General features: G+C 36.8%; 1 protein-coding gene across 44 annotated transcripts in view; it reads left to right on the plus strand.

Annotated features, from left to right (window-relative positions):
* The window catches only part of RhoGAP19D (Rho GTPase activating protein at 19D), a 569,022-nt gene that overhangs the window by 356,606 nt on the left and 195,226 nt on the right, over positions 1–17,190 (plus strand). For all 44 annotated transcript variants that reach the window (XR_010854870.1, XR_010854873.1, XR_010854876.1 and 41 more), the window contains 3 exons: positions 7,158–7,284; positions 10,280–10,413; positions 14,254–16,225. Coding sequence is in view for 33 of the 44 variants with exons in the window: in XM_067113623.1 (XP_066969724.1) it covers positions 7,158–7,284; positions 10,280–10,413; positions 14,254–16,225 (2,233 nt within the window). In the remaining 11 variants the exon portion in view is untranslated. The remainder of the gene's footprint in view (positions 1–7,157; positions 7,285–10,279; positions 10,414–14,253; positions 16,226–17,190) is intronic.

Below are 17,190 nucleotides of genomic sequence, written 5' to 3' on the forward strand. Positions count from 1 at the left end.
ATATATATATATATATATATATATATATATATATATATATATATATATTTTTTTTTTTTTTTCACATAATCACGATGTTAACATTTTCGTGATTTATTGGATAGGAGCTTCAATTTTATAGGTTTCCCACTTGGCCTGACTAATCGCTGAAAATGTCAGACTGCTTATCTCTGTTTTTTCTCTTTTATTATATATTTTAATGTTTTTTCTCACAGATTTGCTAACTGGGGTCTTAATTCTGTATCTAAGTCTAAGTAAGCAAAATCAGAGTATTATTACGTAAAATGATGAAAATATTGCACTGGGTATTTTATTATATATGGATTTGTCTAATAAAAATCAAATCACAATTGACAACGATATCGCTGTAGTGTATGGCTATGTAGTTTATTTAGCTCTAATACCTACTCTGAAGTAGATATCAAAATATAAATGATAAGAGGTATATTTCGCGTAATCTGGCTGCATTCGACGTTGAGTTTCGCCTGCCAAATCAGGCATCATCACCATCACGTCAGCCGACAGCATCCGTTACTAACAATGTGAGGCAAATCGGTGCCGAGGTACAGCGCATGCCCAAGCGAGGGGTAACTTGTGGCATATGAGAGGGGGGGAATATATGCGAATGTGTTGACAAATCAACTTGATCGCTATTCGAGTCTGGCATGCGAGGACCCATGGCGCCAATGGTTAATGTACTGGATTAGCAGCGGCTTTAATGTGTTTGCTCCTTCGTCGCGATTCAGTTTTTTCTATTTTGTTGTTTTCTTTTATGTATTTGTTATGGCTAAAGTAATGTTATATAGGTGCTTCTTTATAATGGAGCATTTTATCTAGCTACAAGTTATTAATGCTACATAATCGTTAATTAGTTAAATTGCTATCTAGGTTTGTTTGTACAGCTGAAGAAATTCTTTGGTCATTGTCTCGCTACACTTGCTTTATGACTTAGTAAAATGACTTTCTTTCTACTCAACGTTTGGATGTCCGCTCCGTTTTATCTTAAATTTATGCATCACTTATTTATGAGATTAAATCTTGTTTGTAGTAGCGGCATTATTTTCATTAGCTAATTCACTGAAGTCACAGTAGTGTCTTAAATTCGGGCGGTTGAGTGAAGCTTCTGTCATCATCATCTGTGTCTGAATGCATATTTTGTTTTATATTCGTTAAATTAATTTTCTGTACTTTTACTGATTTATTTTTATTGTAGGTCCACGAGAAACTCGTTTAGCGTTCTTGTAAAATCTTAGGAATGGTCATGAAATATTATTATTATTATATTTTATTATTTTTTTTTTAAATTCTCATTCTCCCGACACTTTGAAGAAATCTTTCGATCTTCCGGTTTGCTGATTAAACTTTCCCATTGGAGCGCCGATGATCCGCAAATGCACGCATGAATAAAGTTTTGCCACAAAGGAACGTTTAGCGTGTTTGAAAGGAGGAAGTTTTCACCTCTGAATTTTTCGTTTTCGTCTGCAACATCACTGATTTGTTGAACTCTCTCTCTCTCTCTCTCTCTCTCTCTCTCTCTCTCTCTCTCTCTCTCTCTCTCTCTCTCTCTCTCTCTCTCTCTCTCTCTCTCTCTCTGTATTTCCTGACCTTTTAGGATTATTGAGGTGTAATTGCACAAAATGGCTGGTGGTTTAATATGTCAGTTATTGGGTTAATGAATTTTACGGTTTGAGAGCCACCTTTTCACTCTAGGGAGAGAGAGAGAGAGAGAGAGAGAGAGAGAGAGAGAGAGAGAGAGAGAGAGAGAGAGAGAGAGAGATGGCGCCAGCGCATGCGTCGAAGACAGTAAAAACGTCTTTTTTTCTCTCTCTCTACTCCCTTAAAAGAAAAAGAAAAATGTACTTCATCTTACTTGCATATTACAGAACTAGTTGCCATGTACTTTAGGAAAGGGTGAAAGTTGCACTGGTGGGTGTTGAAAACACTGCTGTTAAGTGAGAAATAGTTTCAGGCATGAATCTCTCTCTCTCTCTCTCTCTCTCTCTCTCTCTCTCTCTCTCTCTCTTCCCCCAAGTCCACGGTTGAAGGGGCCGTTGTTAAGAGAGGAATTGGGGTTGTTTGTTAATGATGGTACCAAATGCCCAAAGCTATGTAAGAGGCAGGTGTGGTGCGGGCCCTGGTGCTACGGGCTGTGTTTTGTGCCTGTGGCAGGAGGAAGAGGAGAAGACCCAGACGATGAGGAGGAGGAGGAGGAGGAGGGTGGTCGTTTGTATGTCGGGTGATGTTGGGGGGTGTCGTTCTCAGAGAATGTGGTGGCTGAGGGAAAGGAGTTCACGGTTCAACTCGCTTCACATCAAACGTCAACGTTTCCTACACCTGTTATTTGATCGGCAGTTGCGTGTCTGTTGTTGCCGTCGTTTCACGGATGTTCTATGCATTCTTTTAAATTACGTAATCATTTGGCTGACTCTCCACGAGAGAGAGAGAGAGAGAGAGAGAGAGAGAGAGAGAGAGAGAGAGAGGGAGAGAGAGAGAGAATCATTAGCCGGATTGGGCGCTGTTACGATGTCTTTTATTCATTTGTTATTTTCGAGTACCGGAGGGTGACAGGGTAGAATTACGGGGCTCTGCCTGTTTTGCTGTATCTCTCTCTCTCTCTCTCTCTCTCTCTCTCTCTCTCTCTCTCTCTCTCTCTCTCCATACATTTTAGTTTTTTTATTTTTTGAAATTGTGGTTCCTGTAAAATTTAATAATAATAGTAAATTTTATGAATGTGTATGTAGATCTATGAATCATATATGGTTACATACATATGCGTGAGTTTGTATTTGTTAAATTAGAGGAATGTATTTGATACCCGAATCTGGTGATTTCCATTATTTACAATTTATGGCAAGAAAATATTCCATAGAGTAATTAGTTTTCTTGAAAGACATACTGTCAAGAATCGACGTCTTACTTTGTGTCACATGTATTTTTATGGAATAAAAGAAGCTATATTACCCAAGAAGGAAAGCTTCATTCAAAACGTGACAAAAGATGTCAGTCACTGTTACATTCTTGCTCAGGTTGTTGATTCAGGGTTGAACTTGACTTAGACTAGTAGACGACCCCCCCCCCCACCTCTTTAACTTTTTTTTTCTTTCTTTATCCGTTCCAAGTACCTGCTCACGATCCTTTTCAGCATTAGGCTGACTTTTGTCATATAACTTGTGCTGGTTACTTGGATCTCGATTCCTCACAATGGCTGGAAACGTTTCCTTCTAACACTTCGCCTTTGCCCCTTGAACCTTGCATTTATACTTTCGAGTTGGATGTCATCCTCCATTCTTCCATCTGCTCCGCAATTGATGTCTTGATTCATTCTGTCATCATGTTTAACTTTAGTGCCAAATAGGTGGGCGTGTCCTACCTAACGAGCTCCATTTCCTGCCGTCCCCATTAATGTTTACGTCATCTTCTGACTGTTTTAACCTTTAACACCTCTTGCTCTACTCGTAACGTTATCTAGAATCTTTCGCCAGTATTAGCAAATTCCCTCCATCCTCACCATTTAGTTGTTGATCACCAGTATTAGCCTTTCCTCCTTTTAGACACAGTATCTCCTATCATATTTCAAACGTGCTCATATCTTCTGCTCTTTCCTTAATTTTTCTTGTCACCCATTCCATATAGTTGTGCTGTGGGCCACGGAGACGTAACACACTTTGATTTATTAATCCAGTTCCTCTCTCTTCCACATAATTTTATACAAGCCTTTATCGAGTTGTAATCCAAACAGTACATCCTCAGTACCACTCATTTCATTTCTGCCCTTTCCTTCATAGCACTCTTTAGGGTCATGTAAGACACTTTACCTCTCATTTTTATGAAAATTTTCTACAACTGTTTCTCTATAATAACAGTGTCTCAAGGGGCCATTTGTTAGCAAGTTCCTTTATTATACACTTCACACTACGAAGACAAGAAATGTTTTACCTGTTGGGTATTACATTGGTCTTTTTAATTTTGAAAGTGAAAATTATTTTTGGAAGTTTTCATCACGTACATGCAGACTTGCGGTGTATTTCCTAGTCAGCCACTGAATTCCAATCGTGCCCCCAAACGCAGCGTCTCACATGGAATTCCACTAACTCTTGGTACACAACGTTTCCAAAATTCTGTATCAGCCAATATTGTCCAGAATCACTTCAACAACCATTTACCAGTTGACACCGATCTCATGAATTCTCAGCACGTCGACTTGTGGGGACAAGGAAATATAAAACTTACTACTTAATTTTGGGAGGTTGCTTTTTCCGTAAGGGAACAGGAAGGGCACTACCCTCCCCTAATAACGCCCCAAGACCTGATAAAAGAGGATGGTTGAGCTTAAGGTTAACGTTCCCTGCCTAAGGACAAGGAAAGTTACCGACATTGCAAATTAACCCTCGGTTATGGATGCAGGCAAGTGACATAAGTCTACTTTGGCATCTTTTTCTCATAAGCACTTAACAGGTCTGACACCATTCTTTCTGTCGCTCTCATATATATATATATATATATATATATGTATATATATATATATATATATATATATATATATATATATATATATATATATATATATATATATATAATAATAATAATAATAATAATAAACGTGTGTGCGGGCCTTTCCTGCTTAGGAACGTCATAATGTTTTAACGTGTAGAAAGTAAAAACTCTTCTAAGGATGAAACCATCTGGTTAATTCTTTTCTTCCGTTTATGTTATGTGATTTTATAATTATCTTGCTTTAGTGGGTGTGTGCACTGTAAATACGTAGGTGGAGAAACGGTAATAGCAATTGTATATTTTCAATTACAAAAATTCGTCTCTTATAACGTCCTTTTATTGATAAGAGCTGTACCCTTTACCAGCAAAACTTGAAAGAACTTCTATACATAGTTGTTAGGTGACTTTTGTGGGTTGCACTAGGGTGGAGAAAGGAAGAGAGAAAGCTATAGGCGAGAGTGTTCATTGCTTTTTTTCAAAATATATAATAAAGTCTCGACGAGATGTTTCTCACTCCACTGAGGTGAAACCATTCATGAGATAATCTCTCTCTCTCTCTCTCTCTCTCTCTCTCTCTCTCTCTCTCTCTCTCTCTCTCTCTCTCTCTCTCTCTCTCATTCAGTGCCAAAAACCCTCCCCATCAATAAAAGCTAGTCATACTTAGCCTCCCTTGATAACAGATGAGTGTTGATGTTCGAGACAAAAGAAACACTTGTAATTAAACCACCCCCTGAAGAGGCTCGGTATCAGAAGTGAGCGCCTTAGGTGAGGTCCTTGTTAACCCCTTGACCTCTCTCTTCCCTCGCTGTTTGCCCAAGGTGGTGATGCGGCTTCTCAAACGGCAGTGGCATGGTATTGCCCAAGGGAGGTTATATTTGCCACCTTGGTACGGCCATGCGCAATAGTAGACTGTTGCTCTGAATGTTGTTTTTGGTAGCTGTGTTGAGCCCCAATTGATATTCAACTTTCGTACTTCATTAAAGCGTTCATTTTCTGTCTATGGCTTCTTTCAGTTTCTTTGGTATTTTCTTTGTTCATCATTGGATTTCACGTCTGGAGTAATTTCGTTGACATTTGCTCGTGTAGGGATTCACCTTTGCTCTCGTCCACGCAGCTGCCTTTATTTCATACTTATCTTTTATTATGTAAGTCTTCTGCATATATACAGTATATTAAATGCTTACACAGATATCGATACGGGAATGTATTCTGTGTTTAATATGTTCTACCTGTCCGAAAATTTTGTTAAAGATTTTTTTTAGTTTTTCATATCCGTTGAGAATTTATGCATATCTATCGTTTCCAAGTTATAATATATGTAGGGTTCTGTTGTGCGCGATTCAGTTAAAGGCGAGATGCTCAGTGTGTGTTGTAGCTAAATATGTAAATACATCAACAATTCGGATAAGTGTTGCATTATTTCAGTTGTTGTGACTACTTGAAGGTGTTGAGATGAGTGCTGCATTTTGATCAGTGTCGTTTGGGATTTCATGAGGAGGATCCGATGTGTCATTGTGTATATCACGTGTTGCACTGAAACCGTCGAACGTTTAGAGGGAGTTTCATAACAGTTCGTTGCAATATGTCGGGAGAGATATTGCTATAGATTGGACTAGTAGTAAAGGAGTCTGACCAGATAATTTAGTTTTTCTGTGGAGGAACCAGAATGTTCAGGTGACTTGAGTGACATTGGCCTTACAACGCCGGCATCAGAGATACAGCTTCGTTTTCGTATTTTGTCACGTTATCATCCTGAAGGACAAATTCCACTTTAGAAGTGGATGAAAACTGCTGTATTTTATTTCATCGGCTATTCTGTTGATACGTTTATTAATAATTTTGGTTGTTATTTACATATGGTGCCTTGCTCTGTGAATTAGTAACCTGTCATTGAGATCAGTATTATTATCACACTCAGTGTCTGAGTTCATTAGGGTACAATAGCACAGATACGGTTAATGCATCATGAGGTTGCTGCATATCGCCGAACGTTGCCAAGAATTCCTTCCTAATTGGCTCACTAACGTGACCTAACGTGAGGGCATAATCTTCCGTACGGATGTGGAGTTAAAGGTCGGGAACATTTATTTGGAGTGCCTTGGCAGAGATGAAGTGCCATCAAGAGAAGGCAATTTGTGAACTGATTTATGGATTATTTATTGAAATTGCCTCTGAAGACCCCACGTCGGTGGCCGTACATAGACATTAGCTTTTTTATAGTTAGTTTGCTTGAGGATGCTTTTGTGGAAATGATTGGATTAATAATTTTTTTCTAATGCCTAAATCGTTGGTATATTTGGCACACTTGGTAATTATGGAGGGATTAGAAACAGAAAGTTCCATATGATTTTTTTCTCTTATTTTTTAAGGCTAAACATTTGCACGTTTTTAAGGCTAAGCATTTGCACAATAATTATTTATGAAGTTTTCTTTATGGTATTGAGGGTCTGAAAGATCTTAAGAATTGCTCAAGATCATTGGTATTAATTTAAAACAGTATGCTGATATTAATCCATGTAAAAAGGCGCACAGGTAACCTGATTTATTTTGTGTTCAGCATTGCGGAATTCATTGTGTGCTTTTATCCGGTAATCTAGTTTTACGTGTTTATAAATTTATCTTTACGCTTCACCGTGTATTATTTATTTGTTCATTATTTTCAGGAATTGCTGGGTGAGCATGTGGGAGAAGAGGCGGCATCCTCCATCACATCTTTGGAACCTTTGGATACCATTTTTGTGAAACATGTCAAGCAAGGGTCCTCGGCACATCTGGCCGGACTCAAGACTGGTAAGTTGTGTATTATTATTATTATTATTATTATTATTATTATTATTATTATTATTTTAAAATAAACACTGAAGATGCACACCGTTCAGGTGTTCGAAAGTCTGTGTTTTTATCTTTTGAATATTTATACTCTTTATTTGTATAATTGTGGACATTATTATTATTATTAATTATGTAGTTTAATCTAGGTTGTTGTTTTATAAGTTTGAAAGGTTGTCCTTGAGAAAAAGAAATGCGGCCTTTAGTGGTCATTAGCCGGGCAAACGGTCTTCCACCATTATCTTCTCTCCTGCTTTACGTCTTTGTCGCTCATTCCCTGAGTTCTTGTCACCCCACTCTCTCAGCAGGGTACCTGTTTCTCTTCCATCCCATTGCATCAACATCATCGTAAAGTAAGGCCTCGAGTGACTGACTGAGACAGGAAAGAAAAAAAATAAAGGCAAATTCTCCACCTTCTATTTCGTTTTTTTTTTTTTAATTGGAGCTCATTTTCTGTCCCTTCCTGACTTCATTTATGTTCCCCTATCTGTGTCGAGCGACTGAATATTCTCTTAGCTAAGCGAAGCGGAGCATATACAAATGAGAAGATCTTACCATCGTGTAAATATTCATATCTTATTTATTCACCTGTCATAGTGTGCTGTATCAGCAGAAAATTGTGTATTAAAGCACAGGTGTCTCTTCATAAAGCTGTTAACAAATTGCTTATAAAAAATGTATCAAACTTGTTTTGCTAAGGAAACGACGCAGTAAATTGAAAAGAAAAGATTTCAGATACTGGGTGTAAATTGGGTATTTTATGTTCTCGATAAACGTGTTATGGTCCTGAGGTTTGTGATTTTCCTTTTGAGTGGGGCCTGTTTCCATATCGTTGCTAAATTAGTTGTTTATGACCACTATCTGGGGATGCCAGGTTTATGTAGATGACTGTTTTCCTCTCGAAGTGTTATTGTAAATATTTTTATATTCTCTTATTGTGTAAAGTGCACATGATTTGTGAACTTATTTTTCAAAGACTTATATGTAATCCAGAGTTTAGAGATGTGGCTTCAGTTATTCTTGTCATCCGGGTGCATGGGATAATTCGTATTCTCTCCCTTGAGCGGGTCGGATTTATAAGTATTTATAACAGTGACTTGCTGATAGCAAAGGTCATCATATTATGCATGTATTTATGCGCGTAAACACATGCACGAACTAAGAGAGAGAGAGAAAGAGAGAAAGAGAGAGAGGACTCTTGACCTCCATAATTGGATTCCAGGATCTATATAGTTTTAAAGATTTAAAAGTAGTGAATGCGAGTGTTCGTGATCATAAAGTGAATAAATAGCAAGCAGGGACTTGGGAAAGATTGAGCCTTCCCGATTCTTACTCTTGATCACAGACATATACAGATATATATTTTGTCAGAATGATTTCTGGGCCTGTCATTACATTGAGACCAAATAAAACTAATATTATGAGAGTAGTTGTTTATTAAAACCAACATGAAACTGCCCCTTGGGGATTTAAAGCTCTGTAATTGCGTGGAGTAAATTGTTAGAAACTTTAGATAATTGAATAAAATAGAGCTTAAGCAACAATAGTTTTTAATAACATCATGGGCTTGAAACCTGCGTTTGAGAACTACGTAGGGATCATTTCTGTAACATCTAGGTAGAAATTTAAAATAAAAAAAGAATAAAGTATGAATGGAGAGAATAAGTAGAGGATATTAATGTAGAAAGTTACGCAATAAAATGACATGGCACTGTATTAGAAAACATCGGAAGCACTAGAAATGAGAAAAAATTACTTTTGGATAGCTATGTGCTAGTGTGTACAGTACCGTGTACATGTACTGCACAATTCTCTTATTAGGTTGCTCGAGTGAAACAGTACCAGATTTACTTTCAGGTGTTCATAGGCAGTAGATCAGCCACTTTTAATATTTTTTCTAATCATGATCATGTGTCACAGAATGCGAAACAACAAATAACGTTAGCCAAAATAGGTTCGTTGTAAAGATAGATATATATATATATATATATATATATATATATATATATATATATATATATATATATATATTATTCTAGAGTTCATTAACATACTAGAATAGCATGCATATATTCATTCAGTGTAGAGCAACTGACAGCTAATTTCCTTTTGACTGACTGATGCTAACGTATAATTCTGCAAGAAAGTTAATGTAGGTGAGTTGAAACAAAGAGCCTTTTTTTATCAGGTAATCCACAATTTCAACATTTTGGTTAAGCAGAATCACTTTTCTTTTTTTCGTATGCGAACCTCAATCTCAGTATTATTTTTGCAAGACATAGAATGAAATAGAGTTTATTATAGATCTGGATTTGGAAATATGTTAAAAGAGCTTTACGTTTTTTTTCCAACTGAGTATTCTCAGTAGAAATGAATGGATTTTGAAGGGATTATGATTATAATTAAATTTCGGTGATTTATTTTAACACTGCGGTTGTATGCTATTACAGAATATCTCATTATATTTTAAATACAAATACTGTACCTGTACAGCATAGATTCGTAAAGATTATGCTGTGCTGCTCAAATCTGTAGAAAAGTTTATGAATTTAAATATTTTTTAGGATACATAGGTCAGTCATGTTTGACAAGTACTGTACAGAATGTGAAAAGTCTCATCTCTGCTACCAGTTATTAATAATTAAATTGCGATTTCTATGGGAACCAGTTCCCATTCCTTTTCTAGTTTTATATAAAAAAAGTTCAGGAAAGGAGCACGATTTTTGGTGGCTCTAAAAACAGCATTTATAAATGTATTGGAGTATTCTTCCTTTTAGTAAAGGTAACCATATTATGAAATTTGTTTTTTCTCTGATAACTTTGGTTAAATTTTTGTTATATTAATTGGTTGTATCTGCCTATTTTGTATATTTAGTTCAATAGGGTAGCTTTGAAGGGTGGAAAATAAATAACAATTACTCCTTGAATCCATTCTGTAATTTTGCATTGATTTCAGGTGACAGAGTCGTCAGTGTAAATGGTGAGAGTGTTGGGTCTTGCACCTATCAAGAAGTGGTGGCAATCATACAGAGATCACCGCCTACCTTACAGCTCATGGTGGTACCCAGGGAAGAGGACCTCTTACAGCAGGTGGGTCACCTTTGCCAATTTTTTTATACCTAATTTTGTTTCAAAGTATTTTTTTTATTTTGCTCAATACTTGTATGATTATTTGAATTGCAATTTATTTCTTTACTTTTGAAGACCAGTTAAGAATAGTTTATGGCTTTTTGAACTTGTAAATGTTTTAAAAATTATTTTTCATAGACTTCTTTGTAGTACAGTTGTCTTTGCTTTCCATATTTTTACGATTCATTTTTCATTTTGTACTGGTACAATAAATCTGAAAGGATAATAATATTAACCAGTGCTGTAGATTTTTGGTAATTATGCGAAGGTAAGATATTGCCATGTTTTTCCTATTCTTGAGGTTATGAAGTACATTAATGATATTCTAGAGTCCATTTATTAAAGAAATGTTCTAAAGTAGTTAGCATTATAGTTCCAATGTTAAATACTGCAGATGCCCATGACTTGCAAATCAAGCACCACTGAATGTTTTGCAAAAGCCTTAACTCCCACTGAAGACACTGTCTACTGGTTGTTACTTGTTAAAAAAAAAGTTCATCACTTAGTGGACACCTCTTAATTACCTAGCTTTTATCTGAGTTGGTTTTATTTGTCTCAAACACCTAATTGTTTGCATTGTTGGTGAGGATGATTTCTGATATTTTGCTGCTTCCACTTAGGTAACAGTCTTGTCTTGTAATTCATGGTTTTGTTACCTTTTTATTTTGCAACAGATTTCCATGGTGTTTGGTACCTCTTGTGAATTATCCATCCATCCTGATGATGCTATAGCAATACTATTTTTATTCTCTTGGTTCTGCAGTTTTGGAAATACTGAAGAAATCAGAAGTTTTAATCCTTCTTCAAGCGTTTCTATACATCATCAGCCTATAGTAGCAATGGTAGGAAAAGTACAAAAACCTCAAATGCTTAAAAGTACAGTATACGGTTTGGTGATTGAGAGGAGAATACTTGAATTACCACATACGACTAGGACCCATGTTAAGAATGAAATAAAGAAATGCTGTATCTTGCAGTTTGGTGTTACTGACCCAGACTTTTTGATGAATTGTGTCTTTGCTAAATTTGCAGTTCTTAAAAACAGAGCCAACTATCAGAAAACTATTTAAAACACAGAAATGCTTTCCAGAGTTTTTGGTTCTCAGGTTAGGTCCTCTGAAAGTTGTTTTGAAGTTTTCACTGGATGGTTGATAAACTAAAGTGACGTTTTTGCCACTTCAGGTCAATTAAGTCTACACCAGCCTTTCTTTTAGGAGCAAAATATTGAACTATGTGGGATTGAATTTGAACAGAATTCTGGATGTTCCCGCTCTTTGTTCAAGATTTCTTAATCCTCTTCAGAGTGAGCCTGCTTATTTCGTAGTCAGTCAATTATTCCTGATACAAGAACAGTTTGAGAAGAGCACTAGTATGAGGTGTGATGCGGATTGACAAATAAAACGGTAGAATTGTGTGATTGTATTCAAGTGTCTCACTGTGATTTTTTTTTTTAAAATCCCAGTCTGGAGGTACATGTCCCAACTTTGAAGATGGGAAAACTTTGTCATACTGGATATTGCATACAGTTAATGATTTTCTTAATTAGTTGAGAGGACTCATATCTTATGACAATATAGTAATGTCACATAATTTTTGAAGAATTTTCTACAACTTGGGGATTAAACTTTTGTGTCAAGACTTTAAAAATCTGATCTGTTTTAATTAATGATTTCATTTATGGTGCTGATGCTGTTGTTGCTTTGTTTCAGTCAGTGTATAAGAGTCTTGTGCTTTAAGCGGTTTATTTTATGATTTGAAAGTTTTCAAGGTTTTTTTCACAACAGGTATGACATTGTGGCTGTTGCACTATTGTCAGCAAGTAACTGTTTAGCAAATCTGATGAAACCTTGGAGAGAACGACCTTAGATGTAGCAATATTTTGTTGTTGTTGTTTGTCAGAGTTACATAAACTTACTAATAAGAGTTCCATTAGTTCCTCTTTAACATAGGTACTTCTGTTCAAAGATGCCTTTTCTGATGTACAGTATCTCTTCTCTGTAGCACTTGATTCTTATGCTATTTTTGGTGTACTGTATAGGCTGTCAGTTGAAAAGTAAACTGGGCATTTTTCATCTGTGATCATAGTGTATTTCCATAAGTTTCATTACTTTGTTTTTGCATTTTAGCCTTGAAAATGTCCTCTTCAAAATTAAAGTGTCCCTTGTTTCACCAGGAGGAAGGTTATAATTAATGATGGTATTGGTAGAACTTTCAGGTGAGATTCTCCTTAGGACATCTCTAATTTCCCATGGTTATGATCAGTCAGAAATGTTGAACCTTTCTGCTGAATATTGATGCCTATTGCAAAGAGGTCAGGTATCTGTGAAAAAAATTTTTAGAATGAAAATGCTTGATCATCTTACTTCTGTTGTCATCAGTACTTTTATTCTCTTTAGGCCAAAGTTAATTTTGCAATGGGGGTGGGCATTAAGTCCTCATTATAATGCCCCAGGTATAGCATTAATCAAAAAGCTCATATCTCTCGTAAAGGAGGGTGAGTTTTGGAAAAAAAAGCTTATGTTGTTTCCTTTTTCTCCAGCGTGGGAACCCCATTTTTTCAAATCTTTGTAATCCTTCAAGCCCCTTAAAGTATTTTGTGACAGCCTTGTGAGAGATCTGACACAAAGTGTTTGTGACTGCTTTGTATCATATGAACATAATGAGCAAGGTGCATGGTCTCTCATGTGCAACCACTTTCATTAATTCTCACTATTATATCCATCAGTTTGCCCTCCCAACTACTCTGTACAAAAATATATCTTAAACTCTTTTTTGTCACAGTTTTCCCTGAATATACTGTGTTTAATATTCTTCCTTGGGAACTCTAAACCAACAAATATTTCCAAAAATGAAGTGCCTTATGTCATAACTTGATGATAAAAGAAGTTTGTTTATAATACACTGAATTTAGTGTGGCTATAGAAGGTGACAAAGTACTTTGCCATTCTTACTGCATTAAATTGATAAATTTGTGTTAAAGCTTGATGAAGGTAGTTCTTTGTATCCCATCGTTGTTTTGTGCTTCTGCAGGATGCTACATGCATATTGTTGTGCCTGCTTCTCTAGCATAAACCTCACTAGCCTGTCTTCAGAAAGGTCTGCTTATTATAGTTGCATAAAACTTATTTGTAGAAAGTTGCTGTTGAAAGTTTTTTTTGGTTTTCCTCTCTGAGGTATGTTCTGATCTAATGAGTTACTTTTGTGGTTGGCATAATGTGTCCAGAGGCTTAATTTTCTTGGTATAAATGTCTCAAACTTTTGGAGTGGCAAGGGTCTGCTCTCCAAAGAATGGTTAGTGGTTATTTTGAAGTTCAGTCTGTCTCCCCATTGCACAATGTAATGAGGATTATTGTTTCAAGTATAAGAATTGCTTTAGAAAATTATAATTTTTGAGTAAATACTTCAATATGTATAATTCAAAGGATTTTCCAGAGGTGTTTTCTGTGATTACCAAAATAACTGCACTACAAATTTTTTTTTCAATCCCTTTTCTTAGTATGTTTTTTCATATTTATTTTGTATGTTGTAAAACAGAGTCAACATACAATATATATATATGGAAATTCTATAACCCTTCTTAAAGAACATGTTACCTTTCAAGTGTCTTTAATTGTTGATAATAAATATTAAGCACATTATTTTTTAACATCATGGAATGAGAGAAAGTACTGTACAGTGCAGATATTCTGTCCAAAAATGTGTTTCTTTTGTTTTACAAATTTGATGAAAAATGTGAAAATTTCAAGATAATGATTAGTGCATTTTTAACTTGCATTTGCTGATTATCTGTTATCATTCCAGGTTTTTGGAGACACTGCCCATAATCCTGAAAGTAATTTGGATATTCGAATCCCAAATCCAAGTCCCTTGCCTATACATGCGCAAATGAGACAACAGCATTTCTTTCCTCCAGCAAGTTTAACTGATTCAGGCTTAATTGTTTCTCCTTCACACTACCCACCCAGTCTTTCACCATCAGCTTGGTCTTCACAATCATCATTGTCTTCACATATTTCTGCCATGTCAACTGGACCTCATCCACAGCCAGTTATGATGGGACATCCCCAGTTCCAGCGACCCCAGCAACCACCCATCATGCCTGCTCACCCTCAGCATCCAGGGGCAAATCCTTCACCTTCTGCACCGCAGAGGGCAGGGGGAAGAAAGCATTCCTTAAATGCTGGTGGTTCTGGAAATACACAGCCAACCGTGGCTTCTGCAAGCAGGAAACAGTCACTACCGGTTGCTGCCAGTGATCGAAGGCAGGCTGTACATACTATTCAGAACAAATTGTCTTCAGTGCCTCTTCATGTGCCTTCTACAACTGGGAATAACAGTCCTGTGCCAACAAGTACAAATACTTCTTCAAATGAGCCTTCCAATACATCTGTTTTTGGAGTTTATGAGCCTATTTTAGATCGAGCTTTGGTCAGAGGAAGTGTAAGAGACAGTAGACGATTAGAGCGCGATCCAGATGGTCGTGTCTATGAAGTGGTGCAGACAAGAGTTGTTGAAAGCAAGATGAATGCTGGGGACACCAAGAAAACACCAGATCAGGTGGCCCCAGGATCACATGTTGGCCGAAAATCTTCTGTAGGTGGAGAGGCAGAAGCTAAACGTGTACGTGTTCAGTCACTTTCACCTCCTCGTTTGAGAGTTGACCAGGCCCACTTGCGTAGTGCAAGTGTACACACAAGACCAGATGGCTCCAAACTAATTCGTGATGGACCTGTACATGGAAGTCATCAAAGTCTCAAAAGCACAAAAGCAGAAGCAATCACACAAAGTGGCAACAAACTTAATCGCGCTCGTAGAAGTTGTACAGAACCTATAACTTGGATTAGTGACTATTATCAAGACAATGGCAAAACTCAAGAAGTCATAGAAAGAATAAAAAAGAATGTTGAGAGGAAAGAAGAGTTTCTAAGAAGGCCCAACCAACCAATATGGCTTCCAGCCAGTAAAGCTCCCATTATCCATAGAGACTATCATGTTAGCCCTCAGAAGTTTCCTAAACCTCTCTGGCCTCCACCTGGAGCTCAGACTCCACCCTCCCCTGGCACTATAACCAAAGCCCTCAGTTTTATTGTAACTCCAAAGCAACAAGAGCATTCGCATTTGCGAAGGGTGAAGTCTGAGATTGAGCATCGGTCTTCAAGTCAAGGAGCGAAAGTGAGGGGAGGGAGTATACCTACTGATATGTCTTCTGAAAAGTCAGCAGAGGATATTGATGGCATTAATAAAGAGAATAAGTGCTCAAATGAGGAAACTAGTACAAATATGCATCGATCTTTGGTTGGCAATTCTGTTCCCAAGCCATACCCAGGGAGTGGCACTGATTCTGGTGCTACAGGTGCAAGGTATGGAAAGCCATTTATCAGTACATTGTCTCGCATTCAGGAGAATATTCCTATTCCAGAAATGGGGTCTTCCTCATCTCTCTCAAGTCAGGGACGACAAGGTAGCAGAAAAGATGATTCTTCACAAAGTTGTACCCCATTTGGTACACCCACTGGAAGTCAAACATCCCTTAATTCACCAAGTGTTAGATCGTTTCCCCTTGCCTGGGTTGGTGATAATGAACGGATCAAGCAGCTCCAGATTGTTTCACGAAGAGCCAAACAATTTGAAACTAATATCTCTGAAAAAGAACCTTCAGGAAAATCTGCTTTTCATCGGTTTGAGTTGTCCAGGCTTTCTCAGCGTTCAAAAATTCCTAATGTTGCTCAACGCAAGCAAGAATTTGAAAAAGATGGCGATCAACTTCCATCTGGTAAGTTTAACAGATAGTAGAATTTTATTTTGATAACAACACTCAGTTCTCGTTGATATAAGGAATTATATTGATTTGGTAAGTGTATTTTATTGTTCTTAGTCATTTCAGATTCCAGTTTATATTGTGGGGTGAGTCCATGCAAGTCTTTGTAGTCTTTATAAGCCATTACTGTATAATTTGTGATGCAGTATTATGCTAGGTAATGCTTAGGTTGTGTATGTCACTTTTCAAGATTTAGATTGTGGGGTGCTTCTGATACCAGTTGTAAAACTTGGGTAAGTATTTCCCAGATACACTGGTGTATTTTTGATTATTATTATTATTATTATTCTGTAAACTAGTTTGACAAGACAACAGATCTGTGTTTTTAGACTCAGGCCGACTGAAAGGATTTGTTCCTAGAAAATTAGTGAAAATTGGAGCACGTCAAAATTAATGAAATGGAGAGGTAGGTGAGAAGAAACCAAAAGAATAAAGGAAAAATGAAGAGGGGAAAATTATGAAACTGGAGATTTATGGGAATGCTTCAAAGAATTTTGCAAGTACTGCATTAGGCACACTTTAGTTTGAATACCTCATTGTGTAGAGAAGTTTAACTATGTTGAAGTCCAATTTGTAGTGTCATAAGACTGATCTGAATACTGTTCTTAACTGAGAGATAGAAACCTATGATGGGCTGAATACTGTTCTTAACTGAGAGTTAGAAACCTATGATGGCTAGGGGGGGATAAACCAAAAAGAAAATTAATGTGGAATAAAAGATATAAGTAAATGCAGCTTAAGAATAGTGGAGAGTACCTGTACTGCTGCTTATGTATGATTGTGCAGAGTGCATTGCAGGTAGGCTGTAACCTCCTCCAGGGGTTGATGCTGTAGAGCATAGTGCAACATGAAATCATTTCTATTAACCAAGGCTGGTAGGTTCTTAAATAAGCAGAGATCTGTCCAGAATCCAAAATCAG

The sequence above is a fragment of the Macrobrachium rosenbergii genome, chromosome 12, assembly GCF_040412425.1.
Source record: "Macrobrachium rosenbergii isolate ZJJX-2024 chromosome 12, ASM4041242v1, whole genome shotgun sequence".
Lineage (NCBI taxonomy): Eukaryota > Metazoa > Arthropoda > Malacostraca > Decapoda > Palaemonidae > Macrobrachium > Macrobrachium rosenbergii.